Source organism: Bombus bifarius, unplaced genomic scaffold (genome assembly GCF_011952205.1).
Source record: "Bombus bifarius isolate JDL3187 unplaced genomic scaffold, Bbif_JDL3187 scf7180000009125, whole genome shotgun sequence".
Classification (NCBI taxonomy): Eukaryota; Metazoa; Arthropoda; class Insecta; order Hymenoptera; family Apidae; genus Bombus; species Bombus bifarius.
Window position 1 is genome coordinate 3,751,137 of NW_022884914.1, and position 13,489 is coordinate 3,764,625.

The following is a 13,489-nucleotide window of genomic DNA, read 5'->3' on the forward strand; positions in this document are numbered from 1 at the left end:
CTCTCGACTGAATGTTTGTTTCAAAGAATTAGAGATTTAGAACTATATGCTTAAACGTTCTGCTTTTGTGTCTTAAAAGCATTCGGCTAAGTTAGCTCGGTGAAAGCCCAAAGAACCATACATTTTTTCAACGAATAATTTCTGCGCGCCACGCAAAGTGCATGCTTTCTTTCACACATACACACGACGTTGTCGATTACATCAGTCTTGCCTTCCCACTATCATCCACTAACGAAGATCGGAGAGTGAAGTTAGTATAGGATATGAAGCGTTGATCTACAGGGTGAAAACTATTTTTCGATTAGTCCACTAGTCATCTGAGAGGATCCAGATTCTAAGAGAAGAACTAGAAGGAACTTTACGAGCCAAGGAAGAAACAAAAATTATCAGGATTCTTGCCATTGCAATCTAGGATCGCGACACGCCACTTGTATCAAAAATTATCAGAATGATCTTATGAATCAAAGTACTCATTTCGATAGAACTTAACATCTTCATTTGAATATTTTCCGCACTCTAGCGAACAGAGCGGATCAGCGCTCCATAGGTACCAACCCACATTCCTGAAAAATCACTATAAATTTGTAACAACACATTTTATATAGTGCAATTTATAGGGAATATTAATTTTAATAGTTTTCGTACGGTGAACAAGTCATACATACTGTGTGTTGTATTATATACGAGACCTTATAAATATCATCAAAAAGAATTAGGATCTTTAAAACATGAATTTAGATAAAGGACATTCAGGTACCTTTTTTTGCTTTGCCTTTTATATTATATTACTATAGAATAAATAATCATTTATTTCTTATTTTTACTTCTTAATATTATTTGCACATGTTTAAATTGATTTCACTATTAACATAATAACAGTAGTTAATAAGAATTAATTCATTAATAACTATTACACAATTTTTTTATATTTCTTAGATTTTTTTCTTTATTTATAATTAAATATATGTATTATTTAGGTAATTTTGTTCTTGATAATGAAGAGAATAATAATCTTGACAGTGATGCAAGTAACGATAGTATACAAACATTGTCAGAAGGCAGCAGTTCAAGCAGTTATGATATAGATGATATAGACAACGAAGACGATGAGGAACTTTTTCATTCAAATAATGCACACACAAGTAAATTTTATATAAAATTTAATGTTTAAATAATTTAAACTTAATTAATTTTTGTAATAAAAATTAACATAGTGGTATATGCTTTTTATTACTTATAATATTATAGAAAGGTAATATTTCTATTTCTTTTTAAAGGTGGCAGTACAGAATCAATTTTATTAAGTGCAAGTGAGGAAGAAGATGAAGTTGTAAAGGCAATAATTAGATCAAAAGATATAAATACAAATCATCCTCCACCTATTAAAACAGAAGATCATGTGGTAGATATATGTTTCCATCCTAATTCAAACATGATGGCTGTAGCTGATATTGCAGGAGATGTATACTTGTAAATTTTATATTCATTAATATCATATAATTAATATGTTGTTAATAATTTTGAATAGCTTGACACACATGTATACATGTATATTTCTTTATCTGATAGATTCAAATATAATAATACAGAAACAGATCTGATATCAACTTTAGAATTGCATCTTAAAGCATGTCGTGACATAGAATTCAATGACTCTGGTACAACTTTATTTTCTACTGCTAAGGATTTATGTGTAATGCTCACTGATCTAGAAACAGAAAAGCTAATAAGACTTTATGAAAATGCACATGAGTATGTATATAATCATTATAGTTAATATAAATAAAAATATAAGTGCCATTACTTAATGTTTGATTTATTTTAGGAAGCCAATATATACAATGACTGTAATTGGAGAACATATGTTTGCAACTGGAGACGATGATGGTGTAGTAAAAAGTATGTTATTGTTTTTTTCTCTTCTCTGTTTCATTGAATCCATTATATTTATATTTAAGTATTTTAAGTGTGGGATCTTCGACAAAGAGAGAATAAACCTATATTTTCATTAAAAAAAATGGAGGATTATGTAAGTGCTATAGTAACAAACAAAGAAGGGAAATACTTAGTTTGCGCAAGTGGAGATGGATGTCTTACTACATTTAATATACCAGGAAAGAAACTACATGTTCAAGTATGTGTAAATAGATATCATGTTATCCAATTATATATAATTATATATATATATAAATATATATAATCATTTCATTAGTCAGAAGAATATCAAGAGGAACTGACATGTCTTGGTTTATTTAAATATGAAACAAAAATATTGGTGGGTACAGGTAAAGGAAAAATGTATGTATATAATTGGGGAGAATTTGGTCTTCATTCAGATGAGTTTCCGAATTTAACTAAAAAAGCTATAAACTGTATGATTCCAATTACTGAAAATGTTGTGATAACAGGTGGAGAAGATGGAATACTTAGGTATAGTTTAAGATTTATTATGTATCTTTTTTTATATATTAATTAAAATAATTATGTATTTGTTGTATGTATTAATGTACAGGGCTACCAGCCTGTTTCCTCATCATCATCTTGGAATAGTAGGAGAACATAGTCTTTCTATTGAAGCACTTGATGTTAACAGTGATGGTACTTTAATTGCATCTTCGTCACATGATTATGATATCAAGTTTTGGAATGTACAATATTTTGAAACTTTAGACGTTAGTAAACGTGTAAAAGGTGGAAAGCAAAGACAATTAAAACATAATCTTCCAAGTAGTAAAATTGATAATGCATCTACCTTTTTTTTGGATCTTCAATAAAGAAAATAAATTATTATGAATGTATTGTAAATTTACAAATGATTAAATTATTAGATTCACATATAATACTGAGATTACATATTTTCATATAAATATGTTCTTAATTCATACATAACATGTACATACATATTACATAGTTTATATGTATAACAAAAAGTTGAACACAATTATACTTTTTGAAGATAAAAATAATAAAAAAACATATTTTAATGAATTACATGTGAAATTTTTAAGCTACATTTATCATTATTTATTGTATTTTGTTGCATTTGTCAAAATTTAGAAGCTTGATAAAAATCAAACAGATTTCATGCAACCTGAAAACATACTTCAAATGTATATTTACATTGCTTTAAATATTTTATTAAAATATTTTTGATGTTACTTTCTAATATTTTTAATATTATAAAACAAGAATTATATGTATAAACAAATAAATCTTAGTAACCATTTATACTTATTTTTATATGTTCATTATAACAAAAATATTTTTGAAAATTAACCATAAATAACAAATAAATGTCTAAATTTTGTGACTTACTCAATTCATATTTTAACTAGATTTGATATCAAACAATTGATTCTTTCGTATGTGTTGTACAATTATCATAAAACATACATGAGGAAATTGACAGAAAATATAAGTCATGTAAAAAATATTACGAAGTATAAGTTTTAGAACAGTATTTAATTAGTAGATATTGCCTTTTATAATTCGTAGTCTATCTATTATAAAATTTGCTTACCATACAGTGCTTTATGTTTTTGAAACAATGTTAAAGTTCTACTAAATGTGAGCTTACATCTGTTTTTGTACATATAAAATATGTTTACAAAAAGGATTGAAAAATATTCACGAAATATCCAGCAATGATTACAAATATGTCAAGTATTTCTTATAATTTACATTTAATTTGTAAAAAGAAATCAATTTAATACAAATATATAAAATGGATTGTAATACCAGAGTTCATAATATATTTGCTGTCATATTATGATAAATAATACTGATAGTAAAAGATATATAATTCTTAATTTAAAGATTTGAAATTTTTATGCAATTTCCAAGTATTCGTACTTTCGCACTCATATATGTATAAAAAGTTACTAATAATGAAAATCTTATTTTACATAAACAATATATACGATTGGGAAATATTTTAAATAAAATATGTGATATATGAATATTCTTATTGATTAATAAATATATTGAATATTACCTCCTTAAGGGTTCACTGAATTTTAGAAAAATGTGTTTAAAAAAATGCTTTGCATAATATATTAAATGTAATATTATGAAGATGGGCCTTAAGGGGTTAACAACATAATTATAATATTATTACAAATTATATATAAGAATTTATATCTTTTTACAGAAAAATGAAACAAATTTTAAAGATTTCAATTGACTTATTTCAACGTTATATGCACTAATGTAAACGTAACATACATTACCTTAAGAAAATTTAGATAAATGTTCCAAACTCATATTACAAATAATTTAAAAAGTGAGATTCAGCCTTGATTATACTAAATTATAAATATTCTTGCTTATAATACTTATATTATTTCACTGATGATTCATTTGACGTAAATATTCTGGTGTATGATAGTGTTGCTGTTGTACATGAGCAAGCGAGGGGTGAATTGGAGGTGGAAAACATCGAACGTGTTCAACGCTTGTTGCGTCACTATCTCCACTCTTCAAATATTTGTTTAATACAGCAAAAATTTGTGAATTTAGCACTTGAAATCTTCTAATCCTATCCACCATTCTTTTTAAGTGCTATTTCAAATGAATAACGATTAAATATTTAATAATCGAAAAGATTATATTACAACTCATGTATAAATACTTACGATTCCTTTAACATTTTCATCTTTACCATCAACACGTTGTACTCTCAAAATATGATAGCAAAAATCAAGAGCTTCGAATCTCCTTTGTTGACCAAGTAATACAATCATAGCACATCCAGCCCAGTGTAAACCTTCACCAAATAGTTCTCTGTAATGAAAATGGTATTAAATGATAAAACTTGTATTATTACTAATAGTAAAATTAAATATTACTTACTCAACAGTAAATTCTGTTTCCCCAACAGGAATGCAATATACAAATTGTAATGCACTCCATAATCTATGAAATTCTGTACATTCATCAACATTCATTACTCCATTTACAGGAGGAGGACCAACCCAAATAGGATCATCTAAGAAACTACGTAGTCTACTGAGCACTACTTCAAATATAGACAAACCACAACAAAGCCGTTCTCGGGTTAATAAATCTCCTTCTCTGGCAATCATTGCTTGCTGTATGATTAAAATAATTTTAAGTTTACAACACAATTAAACATCTTATATATTTTTATTATTTGCATATGTTACATAATGTGTATATTCATTTTATTACTTACTTTAGCTGTACCTAAATTATCTACATTGGGGACGATTTGTAAAGCTGCATATTTGGCTTCAAGTCGTTTTTGTTTAGTCTCTGGTTTTTCACCCTCTAGAATTGAAGTTATTATAATATTTTCAAAAATAAGATTGTTTTGCACATATAATTTGAAAATATTACCTTTACAATATGGTCTTGGTAATATATTTTGAAATGGTGCTGCATGTAACAAATCACAAACTTCTTCTTGTGATAAAGCTTGTTCCATTAAAAGACAAAATAAGATTGTGTTACCAAACTCGCGAAAATTATGAAAAAGTTCCGTTTTAGCATCTGGATATTGCACAATGTCATTTAATTGAGCATGATAATATCCCAAAACTCCTGGGGATCCATAATCGTATCTTGGAAGTTTACAAACTTTTGGCATAGCCTCCATTAATGTCTTAGTAAATTGATGTAAACTTCCTTGAATTAGAGATTTCACAATTTTTAAAAGTTCTTCCATTACTACTGCAATACCTTGATATCCAAGAAGTTTACACATTGTACGGAAATGTTGTGGTCCAACAAATCCCGAATATTGCCCATATTGTGTACTATATGCTAAATTTAATTGTTTACTTCCCCAAAGATAATGATGAGACATTTGAGGAGGTTTATCTCTATGTACTGCTTGTACAAATTGAAGTCCACGACATTTTACAAACCTATTATAAATATATTTTATTTTTAATACAAATAATTATGAATTCTGTATGTATTTATATAATTGGGTTTTACTTTATAACACAATTATACCTATTCGTTGCTGCATTATAACAATAATTCGGTAAAAAGTCATAATTCAATTCCCAAAATACATGAAGAGTGATTCTTCCATATGGGGCTAAAACATTATGATTTGCTTCACGAAACATAGCATCATATTCATCTAATGCAAGCCATTTACTTAAAAGTTTATGAGTAAGACGATTCACTTGTAAAAGTCCTTCCAATTCCTTTAGTACACAAGATATTAAGTTATTAAAATACATATTGAATGCAAATTAAATACAAGTACAACATATTAAATCTATTAATTCAACTTACCACAACTCCCGTTATATCGCCAGATTCAAATTTACTAATTGCTAAATCTAATGACTTTTGCATATCTGCATTAATGCGTTGCGTAATCAATTTGTTCAAATCAATACTTCTTCCAAGTAACTGAACATGTCTTTGTTTTAATAAAGTTTCATATCTGTTAGCACGAGGATATGGAAGCAAATACGCTCCTAACGCAACACATTCTACTCGAAATCTTTTATCTAACAATATACTTGCAGCAAGTTGTTTATAGTGAGCAAAAATTTGTTCACTAAGCTTGTAAACAAATTGATCAAAACATAAATTTACTTCAGCCTCTACTTCATCATAAAGAAACTGTTTACGAAATATTGTCAAAGCATATAATGCACTATCATTGTATAAGTCAAGTGGATATAAAACGTACCTAAAAACAAAATATTATGTTACAAAATATTTTCCAAATGATAGATATATTTCCTTTTTACTTACTCCATCATTGATGGTTCCTTGCTTCGTAATATATGATCAGTCAAAATCCATGGCATGGACATTTCAATTGGAAACTGAAACATATATTAAAAGCTTTTAAAACTTATAACATAATTTGCATATTATCAATTATAGATCTTAATACATTAATAATATAATAATTATACATTTTCATTAAATAATTTGTACAATTGTACTAATAAAATAATTTTTTAACAGACATACATTGATTTCATTATTTAATGCACACTATTTGTGAAACAATAAACTTATAACAACTCAATGCTTAAAAAATCGTAGAACATGTATTCTCTATGTATTAGTTAAAATTTATACAATAGAAACATCATAATAATAATAATGAAATCAGTAAACCATATTAACGATGATCATTGCAAGAAATTATAAGCATAAATAACTGCTACATCACTCGTGTCTAATAACATACTTGAATACGTTTCTCCATGGTAATCAGATCGCTGCACTCTTCATTATGCTGGTGACGAACTTGGCATTTCTAGACATGAAATCAAGTACACAAAACGCTATTTAATAATATCAACTATCATTTTTTAATAAACTATGTTTAATATACTTTAATAAACATGTTTAGAGTTTGGAACTATGTTAAACTATATTAAACAAATGTTTAGTTACTTGTATCTTCCGACCCATGGTCATTTCTAGATAAAATTCTCTGTACCACAATTGGGATAAGTCACAACAATCTTGTAATGATTCTGAAATAAAATAATGCTATTAATATCCTATTTTAATATGAAATATAACTATATCTAATTCATTATACTAACCACTAAAATTTAAGAGGTAACTCCAATAAAAACTAGTTTTATGAAATTGATCGATTTGCACAAGGTATTGGCCATCAATGTCCTTCCTCAAAGTACGTTTTCCGCCACTTTTATCCGCAATTAATGATTCTAACATAGTACGGACCATATATAGTTGTGTTGAAGAGGGTCCTGAGAAAATACATCTTTTAATAAAGTATTGAAGTATACTATTCAAAAATATAATTATATTTATTTTTAATCTTACCAACATTTCGACGTGGTACTTTAATACCAAATCCATTATCAGGATCCTTCTTTCCTTTTAATGCAGGATCTCCTAATGGCTCTACTCCAAAATGCCAATCAGCACAAGTTTCTCGTACTGACACAATGATACTGAAGAATATAATAAACGTTTATAAATCGTTAAACAAGTATATGAAACTATGTTTATATAAAAAAGAAAAGCATGCTTCCATATAAATAAAAAATAATATACAAACCTCCTAATAAGATCCTTTTTATTTTTAATTGCTTTACGTAATGGTTCTCGCAATGTAAGTTGAACAAAATCTTGTAATTCCGCATATATGTTTCTACGTATTGCGTCAATAAAAACTGTTTCCATACGCGCCATTAATACTTGTAATCCTTTAATCATTGCAATTACTTCTATCAGAGCAAATTTTTCTTCATCTGTATAATTATAACGCGTAGCCTGATAAAAAGAAAAGGTGTTAGTATACATCATATAGTTAGTAGAAATAATAAATAATATGTCTTACTCTTTCATATTCTTCAGCTTCCTGGGGACATTCTTTATTCATATGATGATCAGTAGGATGTAGAAGTTTCCAACTATAAAGTTCTGTTACTACACTTGTCCACTGAGAAAGTAATTGTAATCCACGTAACGCTAATTCTGCGGTTTCTCGATTTTCCGCATCACTGCCACATTCCTTGTATGTCGTAGTTACTTCATTACTGTATCTATATCACAGCAAATATATTTTTATAAGTTTAAAAATTAGCATTTTTCTTAATTTCGGAAATATTTTTATTCCCACCTTGCTAATTCACTAATATATTTAACATGATCTTCCCTAATTTGTGGAAGATGTACCATAAGATCTGCTTGTGGACTCATACTATTTGATGAAGAAGACAATGGCCATTTTGAAGCATCAAAATGTTTAGATCGTTTGATATAATTAAAAGGTGCAATTTGCATATCACCGAACAATGGCACTACTTCCAAGTTTTTGAAAATTCTATCAATTCTATCTAATTTTAATTTCTTTTTCTGATCTAACTTATTGATATTGCAAAGCTCACTATCCATTAAAAATAAACCAAATCCCATCACTTTTACCAACATGTGTTTTTCATTTGGAGTCAAATACATTTTAGTTTCAAACATATGAACACATATATTAACAACATCTGCAAGTAATTCTTCATATCCTGGAATTTTTTCTAAATTTTCTTTTACTGTATCACGAATTTTATTTTGTGTAGCTAAAAACATTGATAAATTTTGAGATTCTTGTAATGTTTGAGAATCAGACATCACTTTAAGGAACTGAGCAGCTCTAAAATGAGAATATAGCTATTTTCAATAAAAATTTTAATGATTTAATAAATTTAAAAAGAGTAATAGTTACCTTCGGTATGTGGAATAATCATTTTTTACACTAGATTTCATATTTTTAAGTTCATCCAAAACTGCAAACATATTGATAAATTTTCCTAAAGTGAGTAAATATGCTTCAGAAACAAAATCTTTTCTTTTTTCATGATGACACAAACGTTTCACTTCTCCAGAAAATCTTTCAATTGCCTTTCTCTGAAGATTAACATTCATTTATTATTTGTATGTAATAAATTCAACTTTGTCAATATGCATATAATAACAAGTTATTAGATATTTTTATTATACATACTTGAAAATACATAAAATTTAATAATTTATTTACTTCTGGTGCTAATACTTCTACTGTTTTCTCATAAATTTCTACTCTGTTGGGCTGTTCATTTGATTTTGGCTGAGGTATTGCACGAGAACAACATCTCCAAGTATATAACATTACAGCATGCTTCAAACCTTCTTCTAATAATTCATTCTTTAAATTAAAAATTATATATTATATATGTAATAATTCTATCGATAGCACAAAAATAGAGTTATCTAATATCAGATACTTATTTACCAAACTTGCATGAACAGTAGCTTCTTCAATGTACTTAGCAATCCCAGTAACAAAGCCATTTCTATCTTCAAAATTAGTATCAAAATTGGCTTGATATACTACAGAACATGGTTGTGCTTCAATACAAGGTTGTTCATCAGGTAATGTAAATTCATCAAGTACATCAACATTGGATAAGGCATCACCCAAAGTTACTTTATCAGTAGCCATTACAACTTAAGTATAAACCTAGATAAAAACATTATATATTATTAATGATAAAATCGTATTAAAAATATATACAATTAATTTATTTTTTAGAAACATTTATGGGAAGAATTTTAAATGAAAGTCTAGGGGCAAGTTAATAATCACAAAAATTAAAGTTTGACATAAAAATTGATCAAAATCACAGTTATAATTTAACTTACCTCTATAGAGGTTACGTTTCTAGAGACAAGTATGCTAAAACCTCGAGTTTTTTATGATAAAGCAAAATGATTCTTGATTATTTTGCAATTTATTCAGTACATTTTAGTACAATAATTTCTAATTGTACCTTATACACAATTGTATCTTTAACACTCCACCCTCACCTTAGAAAACATAAGATGATTATCCTATCAACAATACTTAGGTACTAACAAAGTGATACAGAGCACTACATCAATTACATACTTGACCCTTTTAAAATAAAAATTTATACTAAAAAGGTTGGTTAAACCTATTTAATGTGTATTTAATTCAATGCAACTTTATTAATTAACTATATTTTTCGGGAAAATATATATATCTTAAAGATTAAGATTTAATTTCAATAATGTTATATGATGATTAAATATTTTTACTTTTTCATGATTATGATTCATATAGCCATTTTTGTTAATTGATTAGTTAAAATATTTATAAATACCAAAGTAAAAGATTAGAAGTAAGATTATATTAGACTATATTAGATTAAAATAAGTACTATTACAAAGATGACTACGTTGACTACAGTGATTGTTACTGCATCAATTTTTTTGTATATGATATATTGTAAAAAGTTTTATAGAATATTTTCATATTCTACTAAATTTTATTAAACATTTTATAACAACTGCACTATGTATAACTAGATACATTTAATTACGTAATTTATAAAGAGAAACATTTTTAGATAAATTAAAAATTTGCTGTTCATACAAGAAAGTTGAGAACCATTGCTTAGATATTATATATGTTAAGTGTAGAGACTAAATTCGTTATACGCTAGCAAGGAGAAGATTTCTTCTCTAGCGCTATATATATATATATAACATATATATAGATAACAATTTATTACTAACAATCGAAGAAGAAATTGTGTGATAAGTTCTAGCGTGACCATGAAGGCATTATTGCCACTATTCCAATCTTTTAAATTTCGAATCTGTGATAAAAAGAACAATAAGTCAGAATTTTTTAAAATCATTCTCTTCATATTTTTGTAATTTTGGTTAAAGAAAATTATTATCACAATTTCATATATAAAGTACATATATATGTATGAAGTATGATATTGATAAACGTCGGAAAGAATTAATAAGAAGAAGTACATATTATATCACAATTGCAGGTCTGATTGCGGGAAAATATATTTGCAATAATCTGTTTGGAACAATAAAACCATAAAAGATGTCAGACGTAAAAGATGATATAAAAATGACAAATGTAAAAACGTTAATAAATATTCTAACTTTAAATTGTTGGTAAGTTGCATTATGATGTAATATAGGATTACTTTTATCAGTTTGAATCTAGTTTAGAATTAATTATTTTTATACCAATTATATTTTTGATAAATATTTTTCTATACCTAGAATACAAAATTATAATTAACATAAGTATACATACTGTCATATATTCATAACATTTTATATTTTAGGGGGATACCATATGTTTCACAAAATAGGAATGTTCGTATGACAGCAATTGCAGAAAAATTTGCTACAGAAAATTATGATATCATTTGTCTACAAGAGGTATGGTCTGTTAAAGATTTCAAAATGATAAGAGCTAAGACAGAAGAACAGTTACCTTACTCACATTATTTTTACAGGCAAATATCTCATTTATATTAATATAGTACTATTAAACTTGCCTTTTTATTACTAATAATTTTAATTTAATGCATTGTAGTGGAGTTCTTGGATCTGGAATTTGTATCTTATCTAGATTTCCTATTAAAGATGTAATATTTCATAAATGGCCTTTAAATGGATATGTACATAAAATACACCATGGAGATTGGTTTGGTGGAAAAGGTGTTGGACTCTGTAGACTTCAAATTCATAATATGAACATTAATGTTTATATTGCACATGTAAATTTAATTATTGAGATTTGTAGTTTTTATTCATATAATTTTCGACATATCGATAAGTATTAAATATGTTTAATATTTTAGTTACATGCAGAATACAATAATCACAGTAATGAATACACAGCACATAGAGTTCTACAAGCTTTTGATACTGCCCAATTTATTAGAATGACTTCTGGTGGAGCTGATTCTGTAATATTAGGAGGTGACCTTAATGCAGAACCTCAAGATTTAGCTTATAAAATCATTTGTGGCGTTGCTGGTTTGGCAGATGCTTGCTCAAATATTTCAAGTAATTTAGGGACCAATGAGTGTGCCAATAATAGTTATACTAGTTCAAAACTTGCAAGAACTTGTCCTGAGGGGAAACGTATAGATCATATTTTATATCAAGGTTCAAAGAATATTAAGGTGCATTAAATTATTTTTATTTGTTAGTTATTTTCGTAGGAAATTGCCTAGAAATAACCATATTAATAATATATTATTCGTAGATAGAGGTGACAAATTTTCAACATCCATTTCCAAAACGGATACCTTACAAAGACTTTAGTTATTCTGATCATGAGGCTATTATGGCAACTTTTAAATTTATTCCTGGTAAGCTAATAAATATAGTGATATGTATGATATGTATAATAATAATATATATGGTAAGTTATTTAATCTTTAATTTACATTTACGTTTAATTTACATTTTTATTATTATAGGTGAATTTCAAACTATAAATGTAGATGTCAAAGATTCAATAAAGGAAGCCATAAGTATATGTGAAACGTCATTGAAAACAGTTCGTCGGCGGCGATTTTGGTATTTATTGGTAGGCTGTATATTAATTATACCACTTGTGTGGTCTATGGGGTTAGACTGTTCCTTTACATCTCTCGATGTAACTATTGGACTTAATGTAATACGTATTTTTTTAACAGCAATATTATGTTATATTTTGTTCATGAGTTCTCTATGGAATAGCGTAGAAACAAATGCTTTAAAAGCAGGATGTTTAGGAATGGAAATTTATTTGGCAAATTTAAATAATAATTTATGTAAAAAATAAGTTTGTGTACATTTTACAAGAACATAGTTCAAAATTTGAACTTCCTTTTTAAATTATTCCATAATTTTTCAAATCAAAAGAATCAAATAGTATCATTTTTAATAAGAGTATATTTTCTTACTAAAAAAGTGTAATTCTTAATGAATTATAGCATTTACATACATTAATATACTCAGTATTATATTATTATGCGACAATAATCAAATTAAAGCATAAAAACATATAAAACATCTCATTTTTATAAATTGGATAAAATGCATTAACGATCTTTTATATAACTTCGTAAAATCACATAATTTCAATTCTATATAGATAATACATTATAATACTTTTTTAAACTAAATTTCATATGGAATAAAAATA

At 26.8% G+C, this 13,489-nt stretch overlaps 3 protein-coding genes across 4 annotated transcripts; 2 read left to right on the forward strand and 1 right to left on the reverse strand.

Moving 5' to 3' along the window:
• Nucleotides 1-638: 638 nt before the first annotated feature.
• LOC117213825 (WD repeat-containing protein 55 homolog) lies at nucleotides 639-2,867 on the forward strand. Its single transcript, XM_033459519.1, has 8 exons — nucleotides 639-753; nucleotides 978-1,142; nucleotides 1,278-1,470; nucleotides 1,570-1,752; nucleotides 1,826-1,899; nucleotides 1,968-2,134; nucleotides 2,213-2,430; nucleotides 2,513-2,867. Exons 1-8 carry the CDS (start codon nucleotides 729-731, stop codon nucleotides 2,772-2,774), a joined length of 1,287 nt encoding a protein of 428 aa, XP_033315410.1. The 5' UTR covers nucleotides 639-728; the 3' UTR covers nucleotides 2,775-2,867.
• Nucleotides 2,868-3,953: 1,086 nt separating this feature from the next.
• LOC117213555 (cytoplasmic FMR1-interacting protein) lies at nucleotides 3,954-10,294 on the reverse strand. The gene is made up of 19 exons (XM_033458985.1): nucleotides 10,156-10,294; nucleotides 9,746-9,973; nucleotides 9,479-9,658; nucleotides 9,200-9,381; nucleotides 8,603-9,127; nucleotides 8,321-8,525; nucleotides 8,039-8,253; nucleotides 7,801-7,931; nucleotides 7,554-7,724; nucleotides 7,399-7,481; nucleotides 7,190-7,258; nucleotides 6,742-6,815; nucleotides 6,271-6,676; nucleotides 5,980-6,179; nucleotides 5,359-5,888; nucleotides 5,195-5,289; nucleotides 4,852-5,090; nucleotides 4,635-4,782; nucleotides 3,954-4,560 (listed from the first exon to the last, which is right to left on the reverse strand). Exons 2-19 carry the CDS (start codon nucleotides 9,953-9,955, stop codon nucleotides 4,345-4,347), a joined length of 3,879 nt encoding a protein of 1,292 aa, XP_033314876.1. The 5' UTR covers nucleotides 9,956-9,973; nucleotides 10,156-10,294; the 3' UTR covers nucleotides 3,954-4,344.
• A 24-nt stretch (nucleotides 10,295-10,318) lies between these two features.
• Nucleotides 10,319-13,354, forward strand: LOC117213557 (putative neutral sphingomyelinase). 2 transcript variants are annotated; one of them, XM_033458991.1, is made up of 7 exons: nucleotides 10,319-10,437; nucleotides 11,322-11,454; nucleotides 11,631-11,804; nucleotides 11,885-12,068; nucleotides 12,153-12,479; nucleotides 12,563-12,668; nucleotides 12,780-13,354. In XM_033458991.1, exons 2-7 carry the CDS (start codon nucleotides 11,381-11,383, stop codon nucleotides 13,124-13,126), a joined length of 1,212 nt encoding a protein of 403 aa, XP_033314882.1. In that variant the 5' UTR covers nucleotides 10,319-10,437; nucleotides 11,322-11,380; the 3' UTR covers nucleotides 13,127-13,354. The 2 variants fall into 2 exon arrangements, with proteins under 2 accessions (XP_033314882.1, XP_033314883.1); XM_033458992.1 differs by lacking the exon at nucleotides 10,319-10,437 and having other exon boundaries at nucleotides 11,058-11,454; nucleotides 11,631-11,727.
• Nucleotides 13,355-13,489: the final 135 nt, after the last annotated feature.

Coding starts and splice junctions, on each gene's coding strand:
- LOC117213825 (XM_033459519.1), top strand. CDS start 729: ATGAATTTAGATAAAGGACATTCAG. Junction 754..977: donor TTTAGATAAAGGACATTCAG/GTACCTTTTTTT, acceptor TGTATTATTTAG/GTAATTTTGTTCTTGATAAT. Junction 1,471..1,569: donor ATTGCAGGAGATGTATACTT/GTAAATTTTATA, acceptor TTTATCTGATAG/ATTCAAATATAATAATACAG.
- LOC117213555 (XM_033458985.1), bottom strand. CDS start 9,955: ATGGCTACTGATAAAGTAACTTTGGGTGATGCCTTATCCAATGTTGAT. Junction 6,816..7,189: donor CCATGGAGAAACGTATTCAA/GTATGTTATTAG, acceptor TATATGTTTCAG/TTTCCAATTGAAATGTCCAT. Junction 4,561..4,634: donor ATGAAAATGTTAAAGGAATC/GTAAGTATTTAT, acceptor CATTTGAAATAG/CACTTAAAAAGAATGGTGGA.
- LOC117213557 (XM_033458991.1), top strand. CDS start 11,381: ATGTCAGACGTAAAAGATGATATAAAAATGACAAATGTAAAAACGTTA. Junction 12,480..12,562: donor AAGGTTCAAAGAATATTAAG/GTGCATTAAATT, acceptor TATTATTCGTAG/ATAGAGGTGACAAATTTTCA. Junction 12,669..12,779: donor AACTTTTAAATTTATTCCTG/GTAAGCTAATAA, acceptor TTATTATTATAG/GTGAATTTCAAACTATAAAT.